The 17,861-nt window shown below is 48.2% G+C and overlaps 2 protein-coding genes across 9 annotated transcripts; both read right to left on the bottom strand.

Moving 5' to 3' along the window:
• On the bottom strand, positions 1-7,455 carry mindy4b (MINDY family member 4B). Of its 7 annotated transcripts, none has more exons than XM_085431101.1 (11): positions 6,624-7,455; positions 6,192-6,335; positions 5,668-5,787; positions 4,435-4,532; positions 4,043-4,208; positions 3,898-3,963; positions 3,239-3,265; positions 3,063-3,135; positions 2,458-2,634; positions 725-905; positions 1-639 (listed from the first exon to the last, which is right to left on the bottom strand). In XM_085431101.1, the coding sequence occupies exons 1-11, from the start codon at positions 6,684-6,686 to the stop codon at positions 438-440; spliced, it is 1,317 nt and encodes a 438-aa protein (XP_085287227.1). In that variant the 5' UTR covers positions 6,687-7,455; the 3' UTR covers positions 1-437. The 7 variants fall into 7 exon arrangements, with proteins under 7 accessions (XP_085287227.1, XP_085287226.1, XP_085287229.1 ...); XM_085431102.1 differs by having other exon boundaries at positions 434-639; positions 3,239-3,309; XM_085431100.1 differs by having other exon boundaries at positions 3,239-3,309; positions 3,898-4,208.
• A 1,497-nt stretch (positions 7,456-8,952) lies between these two features.
• clrn1 (clarin 1) lies at positions 8,953-16,667 on the bottom strand. 2 transcript variants are annotated; one of them, XR_014914950.1, is made up of 4 exons: positions 15,999-16,667; positions 14,656-14,835; positions 10,492-13,600; positions 8,953-9,281 (listed from the first exon to the last, which is right to left on the bottom strand). XR_014914950.1 is itself a non-coding variant. In XM_085431123.1 (3 exons), the coding sequence occupies exons 1-3, from the start codon at positions 16,249-16,251 to the stop codon at positions 13,335-13,337; spliced, it is 699 nt and encodes a 232-aa protein (XP_085287249.1). In that variant the 5' UTR covers positions 16,252-16,667; the 3' UTR covers positions 10,294-13,334. The 2 variants fall into 2 exon arrangements, 1 of the variants encoding a protein (XP_085287249.1); XM_085431123.1 differs by lacking the exon at positions 8,953-9,281 and having other exon boundaries at positions 10,294-13,600.
• Between the last annotated feature and the right edge of the window lie 1,194 nt (positions 16,668-17,861).

Below are 17,861 nucleotides of genomic sequence, written 5' to 3'. Positions count from 1 at the left end.
ACATGAGTCAGATTTATTTCTGTTACATTTCAAAGGAACAGAAGACTTTCAGCTAAACGAAGATCAAACAATTTAAGATGAGGACACGAGACTGAAACATCATCAAAGACAAACACCAGTTTGGTTCAAAGGTTAAACGTTGGGCAGACGTGACGCTACTACAGAGCCGCCTTCAGCTTCACCCAGAAACACGGAGACAAGAACAGGAAGTCGTCAGGGTCTGATGACAGAGACGAGTCCAGAGGACAGCAGGGAATAACGTGGGATGCAAACAGGCTGGAGTCTGGATTCATTTTACCTCCAGACGCTCTGTTTGTGCTCGGTTGTGTTCGCTGATTCGTCAGTGACCACGGTGACCTCGCCAACACCTCTGGTCCGAATCATCAGTGGTTACTGAAGACGTGAGGTTCGTAACGGGACTTTTAACATCTGGTTTCCTATAATGGTAAAAACAGTCGGGAGTGCTGTGACGACCGCAGACCAGTGTTTGTGGTGATGTTCAGTAGAAGGGGGAGGTGCCGTTCCAGGCGATCACAGCTCCGTCCCACTTGGTCCTGATGGTCATCTCCAGTGAGGGAAACCGTTTCTCTGGATCTCCTCCATCTCTGGACGACGCCTCCCAGTGGTGGGAGTGAGTATCTGTACAGGAAACAGGAAACAGATGGTGGATGAAGCACGAGAGGGATCCCGGTCAGACCTGCAGACGTGCGACCGCAACGCTCACCGACTGTCAGCCTGGCCGTCGCTGTCTGCGAGCTCTGCCCACAGTAGTAGTACAGCTGGAACAGATGCTCCGCCCTCCAGTCTGACAGCAGCGAGCGTGTGGCGCTGAACAGGACCGAGCAGCTGCTGTTGATGCTGCAAACCCACACCGGGAACCTGGGAGTCTTCAGCATGCTGCCCACCTGCAGACGGAGGGAGACAGGCAGGGGGCGCTCTTCTGACTGTAAGAACTCAGCTGTTTAACTTAAAGAGCCTCGTGGAGAAAGTCTCTGATGTAGGTGGAGGTGGTTGGTCAGTGCCTAATGGGACCTGTTGGCTAATATTAGTTTTTGGTTTTGTTTGAAGGTGGAGAGGGTGGAGTGCTTGGATATCAGCTAACAGGGAGTGTTTAGCAAGCTGCATCCATAAAATGATGAAATCCTAGTATCGCTCTCACCCAAATTAACGGTACACCCGCATCAACGAGGCCACGCCCCTAACAGAATGATCCAGGTGGATGAGTGATAACACATTATCCACAGGTCCTCAGTCATGGTTATCGTGGAAAGAAAAGCATCTGGACTACTTGGAGGCGTTTCATCTGAGAAGCTTCTCCAGCTCTGAGGCAGAGGATCAATAGGGGATCCACGACCCTCTTAGGGACACTCCCTATAGGGCCACCATCTGCTCTCAGAACTGAAGAAGCTTCTCGGATAAAACGTCTTCAAGAAGCTTAAAGAAATCCAGACGCTTTTCTTTCCATGCTCCTTAGATCCACCCTATTAGAGCACTTCGCTCTCGCTCTGCAGGCCTACTTGTTGTTCCTAGAGTATTTAAAAGTAGAATGGGAGGCAGAGCCTTCAGTTTTCAGGCCCCTCTTCTGTGGAACCAGCTTCCAGTTTGGATTCAGGAGACAGACACTATCTCTACTTTCAAGATTAGGCTTCAAACTTTCCTTTTTGCTAAAGCATATAGTTAGGGCTGGACCAGGTGACCCTGAATCCTCCCTTAGTTATGCTGCAATAGACATAGGCTGCCGGGGATTCCCATGATGCATTGAGTTTTTCCTTTCCAGTCACCTTTCTCACTCACTATGTATTAACAGACCTCTCTGCATTGAATCATATCTGTTATTAACCTCTGTCTCTCTTCCACAGCATGTCTTTATCCTGTCTTCCTTCTCTCACCCCAACCAATCACAGCAGATGGCCCCGCCCCTCCCTGAGCCTGGTTCTGCTGGAGGTTTCTTCCTGTTAAAAGGGAGTTTTTCCTTCCCACTGTCGCCAAAGTGCTGCTCATAGGGGTCATATGATTGTTGGGTTTTTCTCTGTATCTATGAAGCGCCTTGAGGCGACTTTTGTTGTGATTTGGCGCTATATAAATAAAATTGAATTGAATCCACAGAGCCCAAACGGTGTGTATCAGGCTGTAATATAATGGGTAAACCAGTAAAGGACACAGTTTTACTGGTTTCTGCTGTAGTGAAACGACCTCACAGCACCACGAGCTGCTTCCCAGCCTCAGCTCACAGCTGCCGGCCGTCAGCTGTTTAAAATGAGAAACTGAAGGACTGAAGACTGATGAGAGCAGCATAGACGGATGTAACACACACCTGAGGCACACCTGAAAGGTTACTGTGAGTATCCTGATTACATCAGCTGTGCTCTGCTGCTTCCTCATGTCACCGAAAGACCTGTAATCAACACATAGCTGTGAGTGTGTGTGTGCCAGCGTTGCTCGGTTACAGGTCTCTACCTGCGGCAGCGCACCGCGCTCCATCTCCTCTCGACTCCAGCGCAGATATCCTACATCGCTGCGGGACAGGACGCCCTGCAGGGGGCGCTGCAGAGGCAGGCCGTCCTGCCCGAAGTGCCGCATCCCGTTGAAGAGGTGCGGGCTGGCTCTGCCGGTCAGTAGTAGGTTCAGCAGAGCCTGCATACACAAGCAGAGACCTGGAGGCTCCTCCCACTTTGCACTCTACAGGTGCGCACGCTCGCAGACGCTCTCAGGCTAACAGAGACGCTCTGATCGTTGAGCGGTCAGCACAAGAGCTGAGGCTGACGGAGGCGACATCAGCAGGAAACACAAACGAGCATCCATGTCTGATGATGTCACTGTCAGCTGTTTAGCCCCCCCAGCAGATTTTTACTTCCCATGGTGCTCTCTGATTGAGACATTTTTAGCTGAACACAGAGCGACGAGGAAGCTGCTGAGTGAATGACATGAGTGGGCGGAGCACGCATGTAAAACGACACACCTGTGACAGGTGCGGGCCTGGTATCTGATAGTGCACAGGTACAAACGCCTTACATAAAGATTTCTAAATGAAGTCTGGCAACATGAGTCAGGTGAGCTCTTACCTGCCGACAGGCAGAGCTGCCCGGGCTGAGGTGCAGCAGGTATGACGTAGGAGAGTCTAGGTCCTGCCTCAGCCTGTGAGGAAGAGGACGCACATGGTCAACGGCTCAGTTAACCAGCGGGCTGTAACAGACTGTTTCCTGTCGGGGGCGCTAACATCGCAGAGCTGTGTGGTTACCTCTCGATGGTACGGGAGCAGATGAGGCTGTAGAGGAAAAGGATGACGCCATGACTGCCCTCCTCCTGAAACTACAAGACAACAGGTCATACCCCATGCACAGGGCAAACGAATTTTATTTGATTAACTTATTGATATTATTGGCCAAATTTCATATACATAAGTCGAAATTTTCTAACGCAAAACCATCCTTTCGGTGCTTTTTAAATGAAACCAAACAATATGTTAAAACCATACAACATTCTCAAAATCAAAAAGCTGTCAAAACCATAAACCTATGTTCCCTGTTCAATATCATGTGATTCTATAATAGACTGTGTCTATTTTGCTTTTTTATACGAACCCCCTGACATTGTGTTTGCTATTTTGTATTTGTATATCTGTATTTTGTGCTTTGTCAATAAAAAAAACAAAAAACAAAAAAACAAGACAACAGGTCACGTCGCACGGCGGGCTCCAAACCACCCGAAACCTTTCCGACAGCGGGCCGACGGAGCTCCACGTCCGATCGCAGGCCGTATTTTTGTGTAGTCGTGTCACGTGCGTAAAGATCAGTGCTCGTTTTTCTCACCTGAATCCGCATTAATGCAACAAGCTGAAGAGTTAGCGCTAAGGTAAAGTGACCTGATTCTGGCGTCCTGATTGGATGCTGTACTCACGCACTGGATGTGGTCGAGGATGAAGTTGGTGATGGCGTCCTTCTCGCTGAACGTGAAGAGCTGCAGCTGAAAGACATGAAAGAACAGACGTGACGAGATGCTGGGGACGGAGCAGCGGTCGCAGCGCTGTGAGGAAGGGCGGTACCCTCTCTGTGAAGGTGTCCAGTTTGTTGTCCAGGTGAGATGTGATGCAATAGTCTTCGGTTACCAAGGTGACAGTCGCGCTCGCCTCCTGGCCGGCCAACCAGAGGCTGTCGCTCAGGGCAGCCGCCAATGCTCTGTCCTGCTCCCGCCGTCCTACCTCTGTCAGACTGGAGGGTGGACAAAATAATAGAAACACATTAGAGTTGTGGGGAGCCGAGGACACCAAAGGTCAAAGGTGACGCAGGATGCTGGGTGCTAAACTGACGCGACTTCAGAGAACCGCTGGGCACAGAGAAAGACCAGTTACCGTCCCACTGTTCCCATTTTCTGTCATGTTCATTTTTCATCATGTGACATCTCACCTTTACCATTTCCACGCCAGAGAGGCCTCACCTGTGCAGCGTCTGTCCGTCTGAGGTGCTTTGTTGGGTGAACAGCAGGTGCTTAATGATGCGAGCCTGGACGACCATCTGAATGGCCCGAGCCCCACCCTGAAACACACACCTGACCTTAAAAGATGTAATATTCTGGGCGGGGCTTGATGCTGATGGGTTAAAACTGCCAGCCTATCAGGAGTGAGATGACGCTCTTAGTCGTGTCCGGGAAATTCTGGGCTTTTAATGTTTGCTTTGAACTCTTTTTGTTTACACTATAAAAACCAAGTTAACATTTATTCTGTATTTTCTCTGATCTACAGGGTCAAATGTAAACACCCACTCAGTCTGCTATTAAGTGGTGCTGAAGCTTCTGCAGCAAAGAGGTTGGTTAGAGGACGTTTGTTCAAAAGCAACACGGTGAGCGCATTCTGTAGTCTACCTGCCCTTTCACACGGGACGCGGCACGCACCGCGCTCTGAAGCCCGTTCATTTCTATTGCTCGTGCTGCACAACAACGTTTTAACGCTGCGCTGAGCCAGGAGTGCTCACACAATCAGCGGGTGAATTTTGACCGCCGCGCGCTGTGACGTACCTTCACGCAGCCAATAAAAACGAAGCCTACAGCTGCGCTACGTTCAACCACGCGAAGGAAAACGTTGTGTGGAGCTTGGTAAACTTTTAGGCCCAAGTGTCCGTGCGTTCCTTTCAGCGGCTCTGGGCACCTTGGGAGGAAAGCAGTGTTGTGGAAACGACACACGTAGTTACCTTCTTCTTTATGAACGAGTGATACATTTTTTTAATAAATTTGAGAGGGTCTTAACAATTGAATCAGCTGTGTGACAGTGAAAGTAAGAACGTTCAACATTATTTATCAGGTACATCACTGAACTGGAGGATAAATAACACTCCTGTATTATATAGAATATTATAATGTAAAATTTATCAAAAAATTAAGAAAGGTTAAAAAGCTAAAGGTTTAGTTCGAGTTTCTGCTTTTCTTTTCCTGATATTCATATAACATTTGTAAGGAAATATTAACTTTAATTCCTCCGTTCCCTTTCTCTCTCTTTCCTGATTTACTTCTTCAGACTTCATCTGGATGCAGGTCTGGAGTTGGTGTGTGAGAGAGTTCAGCATCCTGACAGCCTGATGGATGAAGCTGTCTCTCCGTCTCAAACAGCTCTAACTACATGCTTTAGCAAAGAGGAAACTTTGAAGCCTGATCTTAAAAGCAGAGTTGGTTTCTCACCCCATCAGCCTTCAGAGCGTATGCGAACTCGGAGTTTGGTTCCCTGAAGTGGAAGACTGCTTTCCTCCACTCGTAGTCGAAGACACGAAAGTTTCCACCCAGAAGAATCCTCCTCAGGCTCTGACATCAACACAGAGACAGGTCATCGGTCAGTCGTTTGTCCTGAATGCAGCCTGACGGGGAACAACAGGTCAAAGCAGCTCTGAACACTCCCTGCTCTGTTCAGACCTTCTGTTTGCTACAGGCAGCCAATGATAATAAAACTAGTGTAAAGGAGGAGGAACTAAAACTGTTTGTTTCAAGCAGAAGTCTGACTGCATAAAGATAACATCATAGAGCTGGAGTTTCAGCACCTGCACACCTCCATCCTGGTATCCTCATAAACCCCGCCTCCCTTTAGCCAAGTGGAGGAGTCGCATAACACGGCTGATCTGTGGTCAGGTGAGCTCATCGTGTTTACAGGAAAACAGGTCACCTGACACCGCTGGGTGTCAGGTGACCTGTTTCTGAATCCTTGTGTTTACCTCAATCAGTTGGGGGGTGACCGGCGTTCCCCCGAGCCCCGCAGAGATGGCCAGCCTCCGGGGGATAGAGCAGAGGGCTTGAAGGGTCCTCCGGGGTGGAGGGGCTTCCTCCTGCTCCTCCTCTTTCTCCACATCCAGCAGCCTCTGAGGAGAAAGCGAGACAAACAGCTGCCTTCGACCATTCAGTCACAATGAAAAAAACACTTCCCACAGCTTCAACGCTGAACAACGGAAACATCAGATTTACAGCAAACCTGCAGTCACGTTACTCAGGAAGGCGTTTACCTTTGTCTCCCCTCAGTGCACACACCAAAATAAATCAATATGAGCTCCTGGACAGCTGATGAACAGAGCGGAGCGTGAGGGTGACACTGATCAAACACAGTACGTGGTGGTAGTAAGTGCAGTAGTATTTTCTTAGAGGTGACTCACGTGAGGATTCCTGCTCACTTCCTGCCAGAGCAGCTCGATGTAGTCCAGCCTGCGGTCTGACATCACTGACTACAGCTGAGGGACGGCCCTTACTAACACTACAGCGGAGCCACGGCGAGGATGACGAGCTGCTCCTTCATCCTGTCTGAAGCTGCAGCCTGACTGAGTGTTACACAGTCAGCTGAAAACTGACCTGAGTGCAGTGCAGCGGCACCACCAACAGAGGGCAGAGCTGATCTATCTATCGCTCTATCAGGCGTGATGGATGCTGAGAGAGGGTCTCTGAGTTACTGTCAACATTTCAAATTCATTTCTAGTTACAGAAACAGAAATATGCTTTCTTTTGGAAACAGTGGCAGTCTGAGTCGAACCCAGACTTTTGAACCATCAGCTGAAGAGCTGTTAGCTGAAAACTCTGCACACCTCAGCATGCTGTGCATGGATATGTATGCTCACCGTGACAGCCGTCTTATTTTCCTGTCATGTTTTTGGATATGCGCAGACTCATGTATGGAAGGTGTCTAAGTCCTGCCATTAATTAATGCTTCGATCTTAAATATGATCAACCTATCTCTAATAATCAGCTATGTACCACAGGCCTTCAAGCTGGCTGTAGTTAAACCTTTACTCAAAAAGCATCTCTAGACCCAGCAGTCTTAGCTAATTATAGGCCAATCTCCAACCTTCCTTTCATATCAAACATCCTTGAAAGAGTAGTTGTCAAACCGCTAACAGATCATCTGCAGAGGCTTATTTGAAGAGTTTCAGTCAGGTTTCAGAGCTCATCACAGCACAGAAACAGCTTTAGTGAAGGTTACAAATGATCTTCTTATGGCCTCTGACAGTGGACTCATCTCTGTGCTTGTCCTGCTAGACCTCAGTGCTGCGTTCGATACTGTCGACCATAATATCCTATTAGAGCGATTAGAACATGCTGTAGGTATTACAGGTACTGCGCTGCAGTGGTTTGTATCATATCTATCTAATAGACTCCAGTTTGTGCATGTAAATGGAGAGTCCTCTTCACACACTGAGGTTAATTATGGAGTTCCACAGGGTTCAGTGCTAGGACCAATTCTGTTTACATTATACATGCTTCCCTTAGGCAGCATCATTAGAAGACATAGCATACATTTACACTGCTATGCAGATGACACCCAGCTCTATCTGTCCATGAAGCCAGATAACACACACCAATGAGTTAAACTGCAGGAATGTCTTAAAGACATAAAGACCTGGATGGCCGCTAACTTTCTGCTTCTTAATTCAGATCAAACTGAGGTTATTGTACTCGGCCCTGAAAAGCTTAGAAATATGGTATCTAAGCAGATTCTTCCTCTGGATGGCATTACCTTGGCCTCCAGTAACGCTGTGAGGAACCTTGGAGTCATTTTTGACCAGGACATGTCCTTCAACGCACATATTAAACAAATATGTAAGACTGCTTTCTTCCATTTGTGCAACATCTCTAAAGTTAGAAATATCCTGTCTCAGAGTGACGCTGAAAAACTAGTTCATGCATTTATTACTTCCAGGCTGGACGACTGTAATTCATTATTATCAGGATGTCCTAAAAACTCCCTTAAAGCCTTCAGCTGATCCAAAATGCTGCAGCAAGAGTCCTGACAGGGACTAGAAAGAGAGAGCAGATTTCTCCTGTTTTGGCTTCCTGTTAAATCCAGAATTCAAAATCCTGCTCCTCACATACAAGGTCTTAAATAATCAGGCCCCATCTTATCTTAATGACCTTGTAGTACCATATCACCCTATTAGAGCACTTCGCTCTCGCTCTGCAGGCCTACTTGTTGTTCCTAGAGTATTTAAAAGTAGAATGGGAGGCAGAGCCTTCAGTTTTCAGGCCCCTCTTCTGTGGAACCAGCTTCCAGTTTGGATTCAGGAGACAGACACTATCTCTACTTTCAAGATTAGGCTTCAAACTTTCCTTTTTGCTAAAGCATATAGTTAGGGCTGGACCAGGTGACCCTGAATCCTCCCTTAGTTATGCTGCAATAGACGTAGGCTGCTGTTGTGATTTGGTGCCATATGAATAAAACTGAGTGTAAATGAATGTTGATACTTACAACCACAGACTGTGACTGCAGCCTGCAGGAAGAACACAACAGGATAAATCCTTCAGTCTGAAAATATCTGTGCAGTTGTCTCTCTGAAAGCCTTCACACACCTGACACATAAAATCCTACAAATATTTTATGTGTTCTAAGTGTTTTTGGGACTCATCTGTTCATGCAGCAGCAACAAAGAGGCTCCATGTTTCTGATTGTCACATGTCGATGTGTCTCTCACAGCTCTACACACACTGATACTGACACAGTAAAATAATTGTGTTTGACCAGATTCAGCTCCAGGCTGTGCCACGTGCTGATATGCGGAGCAAAGCTTCAGCTCCTGGACCAGACCAGGAAGTCCTCACTGATGCTGCTGACGCTTAGAGGACAGAAAAATGCCGTACTCAGTGTGTACGAGTTGCACGGCCAGTTCAGAACCAGAAAATTCAGGATTTTGTGGTGTTTCTTTGGCGGTGTGTGTAGGCCTTCAGATTTGGGGAGCAGATCGGATTTTTTGAAGCAGGAAGTGAACTTTCCTTTGGTGCTGCAGCTCCGACACCTGGACCAGGATCTGCTGAATCTCTGCCTCCATCTGAACACACATCAGTTCATCAGTTTACAGGAAACACCACAGCTTCAGTTCCTCTCCTGACAAATCCATCTACACGCTTCACTGTTTTCACAGAAACTAAGCAGGAAGTATTTAAAGTCTAAAGCAGACATATCTGCTCGACACTGAAATATCTGCTCGTTCTGAACTCTCCATGTCTGGACTGAGACCAGATGTTCCTCTGTGCTGCTTGTGAAACAAACAATACAAACTTATATACATTGTATTGTATGTATTGTAAGTGTCACAGAAATGGCTTATGTATAAAGAAGTTTAATAGATGGTTCCAGCAGTTAAAATGTTCTTGCTTGTACGTTTCTGTGCAACATTGTAAGGGTGTGTTTATCTTGTCACAAAGAGCAAGTTTTTGTTACACCGCTATTATCGCGAGGTTTGGGCGTGATAGTATAGGCTGTGAGCCCACGTTTAATAATCACGCTAAGGAGTCCAGCGAGCTATCTGCAAAGGCCTGGTTAGTCTACCAGCGGTACAAGGTATTTGTCATTTGCCATAACTGTATTGTAATATTGTGAAAATTTGTAATGTGTGGTGTTCTAATTATTTTATGTTTTAATTTAGAATGCACAAGACTGTAAAGCTATTCTTCTAGGACCTCCGAAGTGGCAGGCGGCCACGAGGTAATTTTTGTTGTTAAAGCACAAGTGTTACTTTTGATAGACTGAAGCGCTTAAAGCCTTTGTGTTTTATGTTTGTAGTTTTCACGGCGTTCAATAAATGCAGCGAAGCGCCCGTCCTGAAGAAGCCGTGCCTGTGTTGTCATTTCGGAGTTACATGTATCTTACATGACATATTTTCTCAAATATTTATTTCCAAATCATTTTAACTTTTTCTTGTTAAACAAAGACAAATTAAAATAATTTTAAGAAATTTTACAATTTTAAACATCAAGAACAGAAAATTGAGAGAAAAAAATGAAGAAAAAAGTTAGTAAATTAGAAAAAATATTAAATAAATAAATAAAATAAAGTAAAAATAAATAAAATTAAACAATAAATAAATACAAATAAAAGAATAGATGGGGCGGGGCTTAAATCCTGTGCCTACCTTAAAAAAAGAGTAAATTTCAAATTCTTTTCAATCTAGTTGCAGGTGGGTAAATCACATTGTTCTAAGGAAAAGATCTGAGATATTCCACAAAGTGTCCACTTGTGGATAAATTTAGCAGGACTACCTTTCACTGTGAGTGAGATCGTCTCCACCCTCAAGAATGTCCGGACAGTATTAAGCCATTGCAATGCAGATGGAGGCGTAAAATACAGCGTCTAGCAAGAAGGGAACAAAAAGCCACGATCTCAGTTTGCTGGGGAGTTATATTAAGAGGGTCTTTGGAACTCCAAATATGGCAGTCAGAGGGTCTTCTCGGATCGGATCCAAAAACCTCTGAAAACCCAAAATGTGTTCAAACATAGAAACTTCTTCTTCAACAGAAGAAAACATATGGATTGCAGGGGGAGGTCACATTGATCTATAATTGAAGGAAAATTTTAGACAAACGGGATTTTGAGAAATGGACTCTGTTTATTACTTTACACCAGGGGTCAGCAACCTTTCTGATGACGAGTGCATCTAAAATTCCCTCAGCAGTCAGTGTGCCATATGATGCATTAGCAATAAATTTAATAACACTCTACACGAACAGTTACACACTATATAAACTTTACAGAATGATATTTGTTCGCAGATGTTGGCAGCTGTCAGCGAATAGTTCTCAGCTATTTTGAAACAAAACAAACACTTTTTATCCATAAATCCAGCTTCGTGTCTTTTCCTTTGTAGCTGAAGTTCGGGAAAAACTGCTCCTTTTCAGCTCAACACGAAACGCGTAATATTTTCTCTGAATACGAGACGATTGTTTTTTACGGGACGTGTGTTTGAATTACGGCCCAAGGGTTTTCACAGATTTCTATTTGTTTTATTTACACGTCACCACGTCCTGATCTGCAGGACCCTCAGTGACCCTCCGACAGTAACGGCAGCTGCACCGTCAGTCACAGGAAGCCTCTTGCTTCTTCTCATGAGAGTAACATCTGCTACCAGCAGCACCGTCTAACTTCAGCAACAAGACCATCATCGTCACCTTGACCTGCTCCAGCACACACCAAAGTGCACCTACATGTCATTGTACATATATCAGCGTGATCCTGAATCTTCGGAGCTCTGCTGTCAGAGGAAAATCGGGAGTATTACCTGTGAATCGGAGCTCGGCGATCCCGCTGTGAGGAAGCGTGTTACCTGCAGTGGTCTGAGTGACGGGAAGCTGTGTGTCCGAGGCCGGACTGTCTGAGCGGGCTCTTTTTACCTCCCACGTCTGACTGCCATCCCCAGGGTCAGCCAATTAACTGTGACAGTATCCCCTCGGGCATTGCGCGCATCACTCCCTGTTCATTCACAAACGGCACAGAGCTCATCGGTGTTGCTCTCACTCCCTGGGGTGTTTCAGGCTTTCCAGCTGATGACGTCTCCGTGTTTGACTCCCTGACGCGTCTGCAGCGTTCAGGCCACCAGAGGCGCGCTCACGGGTTTCGCAGTCGCACGTGCTCATTAAGCTGCAGCTCTTCGGCCAGCAGTAATCACACCCCGTGTCCTGCCTGGACTTCAGGCTGAACATGGTTAAAGTTTAAAGTCCTTCTAAAAACAGCAGATCCAGTTTTCTCCAGCTGAGCTGCCGTCTGCCATCATCATGTGTGCGATGAAATCCTGGCCTTTAATTGGCCGGCTGCTAAAGAGGATGCCACCATTAAACACACAGTGGAAACAAGAGGACAACAGACAGTCCAGTCTGCTCTGTCAGCACGTCCAAACACGGAGGGCGGGCTCGGTGTCACTGCAGGGGGCGGGCCTCATCACAGCGCCCTGCAGCACCGCCAGCTTCATGGCCCCGTTAAAGCCAACACACGCCATGAGGTTTCAGTCCAAAGGCTCTCAACGCTAATGCCGACCCGATCACAGGCTTCCTGAAGCACCTCGCTCACCGCTGTCGCGGGTTTTCTGCCACGTGCGGCTGAAGCTGCTCAGGATTCAGCACGCTGTGTGAACGCTGCCGAGGGTTTCGGGATATTTCTGCTTTCATGATGATGTGCAAAAATGAGAACATCACCATGGCAACTGATGGCTTTCTGTATTTGGACCAGTAAACATCTGATCAGCCACAGTTACAGGTCATGTCACAGAAAAAAAATAAACTCTGGTCTTTTATATTGTAAAAAAATGAAGTCCTACGTTTGTCTCCTCATCAAACCCGTCAAAGGCGAGGACCTCCACAGGGAGCGTAACCTCCGACCTCCAGGCTCTGCTCTCTGCTGGTGACCTCTGTCCTCGTCATGTAAAGCCCTCAGAAAGATCTCAGAGGAGCAACGGACCAGCAGCTGGTCAGAGATCAGTCACAGAGAGCTGCAGGAACAGAAGAAATCCAGACGTGAAGCCACCAAACAATCAGTCAAACCCAGAAGCAGACGCTCAGATACAGTTTTATTTTCCTAACAGGCACATTTAGCTCGTGATGGTTTGCACAGAAACACACTTTGTCAATGATTCACTGTCCAAAACCTTCCTCTGCGTTCAGCGATCACGTTTGCTTTCCCACACAGCAACACGGCAGAGCCGAGGCATCGCCTGTCCTCAGAACCAAAGAGCTCGGATCAGGACGGGCTCGGCGCCGGATGCGTGGTCATCGTGATCGGTGAAACACAAGAAGCTAAAGGACGAGTGAGCCAGCGAGGACCTAAACATCACAGATCTGCAAAGAAACGAAGACACAGAGGAGCTCGACGGCATCATCTACCACAGAGTAACATTTCAAATCTATGAACTGTTCGTAGTTTCAGCGTCAGAGTCACGATCGTCGCTGTTACTGAGGGAAACGCCCTCACGCTGGTGAAGAGCGAGGGTTCGGCTTCTTCAGTGTGGAACAGACTGTGAAGGAAAGCCGTCTGACAGAGCTGCGGCGACAGGAAGTGGCGGCTGATGAAGTCTGGCGTTCAGGCCATTTTCCCGCTGAGCCGTGCTCCTCTCCTCTCAGTACATGAGGTCGGCCGCCCCGCCGCTCAGCTCCACCTCTTTGTTTTGTTGAAAGGGAAACTGGATTCCCGCCAGTCGGACCAGCAGGGCGTTCAGTCCCTGAAGGAGGAAGATGAGGAAGAAGAGCCAGAAGCATCGGTCGTAGCGCTCGGTGTACGTCTGGAAGATGAAATTCCCCTCATTGAAGTTGGCGATCCGCTCGGACAGACGACTGAGCTTTACCTCCGACACAAACAGGACCATGACGAGGCAGCTGCCGACACCTGCAGGAAACACAGACAGGAACCATCAGGCTTACCTCTGACCTCATCACCCTTAGACACCACCTCCACCTCTGAGAAGGCCAGAGGAGGCGAACCAGACGCCACAACAGAAGGAGTGATGATGTCATCAGAGGAGCTCAGGCGGTGAAAATAAAACCCGTGATGGAGCTTATGGTAACGTGGCTCAGCTGAGCTCAGGTCACATGACTGACAGGCGTCTCCAGTCTGTGCATCACTGGTTCCCCATCCAGGGTTTGGACCAACCATCCAACTGTGAGGAGCACAGGCTCCAACACTGCAGTTCCTCCCCCGTCCAGCGGGGGCAGCAGTGAGTTCGTCCACACAGACCGCTGCGTTAAGATGCTTCAGCCTGATGCATAAGCTGTGTGGTGTCTGTGAATATTGAGCCCTCGTAACACCTGTTTCTACTACACACCTGCATAAACTGTGTTAAGGTTCAAGTTTGCATCGTTAGGGGCGTGGCCTCAGACAGGTGCCGTGGCGGCCTGCTAGGCTTCTGCGGGCCTTTGTGAGTGAAACTGGAGTATTTGTGGGGACGCTGCCCGGCACTAATTGGGGTCTGCGGTTGCAGGCACACATTGGACGGGCCGATTAAGTGAAATGAACCCGGAGAAGGAGGAAATGAGCGGAGGATTGTTGGGTCTTAATGCTCGGCCAGGCCGCCCCCCGCCTGCTTTATCCCTCTCCTGCCCTGGGCTCTGTTATCAGGCTGTTTGTCTGTGATCCTCTCCGAACTCATTTCAGACCATCCATATTTTATATCTCGTTACAGGCTCACAGGGAGCCCGCCAACTGTCCCAGCATGCATTTCAGTGACACTGTCCTTCCTCTGCCCCCCCCCCATCTCTAACAGTCGTGCTTTTGGTCGTATTTTAGCGAACAGTTGTTCTTATCTTATCAGCCCTTCTTCAAATGATGACGTATTTGGCTGTGCTGGGGGCAACCGTGAGGACGGTTATCTTTGACACATGTTACAGTACAAACAAAAGCTTCCCGTGGACTGGCAGGTGAAGCTGTGAGGGTGTGGTTCTCACAGGTGATGAAGGTCCACAGGTAAAGTCCCACGGGGCCTTGCAGCGTCTCGTAGGGTCTGCCGAAGGCGTTGAAGAAGAAGAAGCCGGTGGCCACGGAGGAGAAGAGTGTCACAACACCACAGAAGAAGATGACGGTGACGTGGAGGCCCGTGGGGATGGCACTCAGGAGGTCAGGAAAGACTGGAAGACATCAAGAGACAGACCTGCAGTGAGAGGCGTGTCCGGTCTGCAGCGACCACAGAGGTCACCGAGCCTCGGGACACACAGCCAGCACTTCCTGTTAGAGGGTCAAACAGCAGGGCGAAGACACGCTGACACAAAGCAGACGAGACCGACACAGGAAGAGACAGAAACATGAAAAACAGAATCAAGAGCGCCAACGTGACAGAAAATCTTCTGTAAACTCACAGAGACAGGAAGTGTGCAAAACAGACACAAGAAGTGAACATTGTCAGATATTTAATAAGAGATTTAAAACCAGAGAACACGAGCTGCTGGAACCTGGAGCGTGCTCCACCTCCCCACTAAGTTCAGCTGTGACAGTAACACCCCCACTGCTGGAACACCCACGAAGGCTGACAAACGTCCCACAGAGACGCTGACGTGAAACAAAAAGCTCTGCACTGAAGCAGAGACGCAGGTCCTGCAGGGACAGAGCGGCTTTGTCTCTGCTCGCAGATCCCACGCAATCAGGCGGAAACCTCATTAGTGCTGCGCTGCCCAGGACCTCAGAGGGAGCTGCTTCCTGTCCCAGCGCTCAGAGTCACGTGACAAATGTTTATTCGCCCGTTTGGAAAAGATTATCTGACAGTGGTTTCACATCTGCAGCTGTATTCATTTAACCTTTAATTAACCTTATTTATGAAGGACGCCTGCTGCTGGCCGTGTGTCCGAGCCAATGAGACGAGCTCAGCGTTTGTCTCAAATCAGCATCAGGGTTCAGAAATCATTTTTCTGCCACCCCGGTGACAACAGAGCTCCGGCTCCAAAACCCCCAATGCAGAAATGCTGATGCTGATCCTGGTCTGGGTCCTGGTCTCAGTCCTGGCTCTTCAGTTTATGGAGTTCTGGTTACTATGAAATCTCATCTGTTTGACATCTTGAACTTTTTCAGTTTGCTGTCCCAATTGAATCAGTGTTTTTATTTTTATAGTTTTTTTCAGCTGAAATATTTTCTGTCACAACAATAATGTGATGACAGCAGTCACTGCAGATCAATGAACAGGGTTATTGATTAACCTGATTATTATTAATGCAGAGTTGTTGATAGAGCCGTGAGCAGACTCGCAGCAGCTCGTGCGTGAATTACTGCTCGTGCGCATGCATCATCGGCGATCACTCACAGGAGAAGCGCGCCGCGCGGCCCCCCAGCCCGCACTGCTTCACGCGCTGTCCGTGGAACAGCCCGTAGCTCAGCTCGCCCACGAACTTGTCCAGCTCGGCCCCGGTGGCGTTGACGAGCTCGGCCCCGGTGCGGCACAGCACGGCCCCGCGGAGCCAGAGTGGCAGGCCGGTGGCCACCGCGGCCGTGAGCGCACAGGAGAGGCCGAGGAGCCCGCACACGGAGAAGAGGAGCTGCTTCTGTCTGCCCGGCATGATGGAGGAGGAGGAGCCGGGGGAGGAGGCCACCACCACAACGCCCCCGCCTCCACCTCCGGGAGGAGGGGGGACCGCGGGAAACGTCAGGTGCCAGCGCACACCTGGCTGGGTCCATGGCAACAAGGGCTCGGTTTACAGCCAGGAGGTTCGAGTTCTCATTAAAGACGAAGCACGAGACTGTGATGCGCGCGCCCGCAGCAGACTCATCTTTCTTTCACAGCAACCTTACTGCTGAGCGCGGTTTGTGGTCACGTGGGACCTTTTTCAGCCTAAAACCGGCTCTGTGACATATCACGGAGGTGGACAGGAAGTGATGCTGAAATATTCAGATAACGTCTGGAATAGGACTGAAACAGAGGCGGGGAAGGTTTCAGCACACCTGAGTCACATGAGCTCATCACCATGCCTCTGCAGAACTTTTTAATTTAGCCTTTTAAATCAGCTGAAAACTCTAAAACCAGGCTGCGGCCTGGAGTTCCTGACCACTGGTCTAACAGGTAAAACACTGAGAACGGAAGTGAGTGACTGGAGCAAGAAGCGGGAGATATCGCCATCTTTTACATCCAGTCTGTTTTCTTCTATGACACTGTTACACCCCGGCCTAGGCAACCGGAGTGCAACACGAAAAAAATAGAAATAAGGGAACAAAGGCCCCCAAGGTCACTGCTCTTAAGGAGGGCGAACTCATAAAAAAGACTAATACGGGCTAGCGCCCGCCTCTCTCTGCGCAGTGACCTGCTGGGGGAGCAGATCCACGGACAGGAGCAGGGTTGACAAACTGGTGCGGAGATCTAGCTCTGTGCTGGGATGTCCTCTGGAGTCTGTGGAGGTGGTGGGCGACAGGAGGATGTTAGTAAAGCTGACATCCATCATGAACAACCCACACCACCCTCTGCATGAGTGTGTGAGTGGGCTGAGCAGCTCCTTCAGTCACAGACTGAAACGCCCTCACAGATCAGTCAGCAGCAGTTAGCCTCCTCGATCATGATGTCATGAGTCACGTGGACAACCACAGTCACCGCCACATGGATAATGCACCTTATATGTATGGACGTGTGCATGTGTATATATATGTGTATATTTGGTGTGTATGGATGTATGTGTATTTGTACGTGTGTTTGCACGTACATATCTATCCTTATGGATTTCTTAGATAGAAGAATAGCTGAAATGAATTTCTTGCATGTTTTTCTCCGTCACACACACTGTTTGTGCGTGTACATAGAACCTCAGTTACCGTGGTATATATTGTATTATCTTATTGATTTTGTATTTTTGGGCTTTGTATTCTTCTGCTCTCTGTACCTGAGCTGTGGGAACGCACGCATTTCCCCGCCGTCAGGTCAATAAAGACTCATCTTATCTTACTTCTTAACAAAGAGGTTTTATTGTGTAAAACCACAGGAAGTGTCTGTGCTGTCATTAGTGCTTTTACTGTGAAAAGACATGTGAGGAAAACGCTGAGGGTCTTCAGGTGAGCTAATGATAGGTCACGTGTTTTTCCTTCGTGCCAGAGGCTGATGTACTGCAGTACTGCATGTAAAAGTACTTTGACTGCGCCACTGTTACACAGGCCGGATGTACTTTTTACTTTTACAAGTGTACAT

The sequence above is a fragment of the Copadichromis virginalis genome, linkage group LG14 (genome assembly GCF_057382275.1).
Source record: "Copadichromis virginalis isolate Kocher_CV1m ecotype Utaka linkage group LG14, C_Virginalis_male_GT1.1, whole genome shotgun sequence".
Lineage (NCBI taxonomy): Eukaryota > Metazoa > Chordata > Actinopteri > Cichliformes > Cichlidae > Copadichromis > Copadichromis virginalis.
The sequence above is the reverse complement of the archived record's forward strand: the minus strand, read 5'-3'. Positions and strand labels throughout refer to the sequence as shown.

Coding starts and splice junctions, on each gene's coding strand:
- mindy4b (XM_085431100.1), bottom strand. CDS start 6,686: ATGTCAGACCGCAGGCTGGACTACATCGAGCTGCTCTGGCAGGAAGTG. Junction 3,310..3,897: donor TCCTCGACCACATCCAGTGC/GTGAGTACAGCA, acceptor GTTGTCTTGTAG/TTTCAGGAGGAGGGCAGTCA. Junction 640..724: donor GACGGCCAGGCTGACAGTCG/GTGAGCGTTGCG, acceptor TTTCCTGTACAG/ATACTCACTCCCACCACTGG.
- clrn1 (XM_085431123.1), bottom strand. CDS start 16,251: ATGCCGGGCAGACAGAAGCAGCTCCTCTTCTCCGTGTGCGGGCTCCTC. Junction 14,836..15,998: donor CCGCGCGGCGCGCTTCTCCT/GTGAGTGATCGC, acceptor GATGTCTTCCAG/TCTTTCCTGACCTCCTGAGT. Junction 13,601..14,655: donor CCTGTGGACCTTCATCACCT/GTGAGAACCACA, acceptor TGTTTCCTGCAG/GTGTCGGCAGCTGCCTCGTC.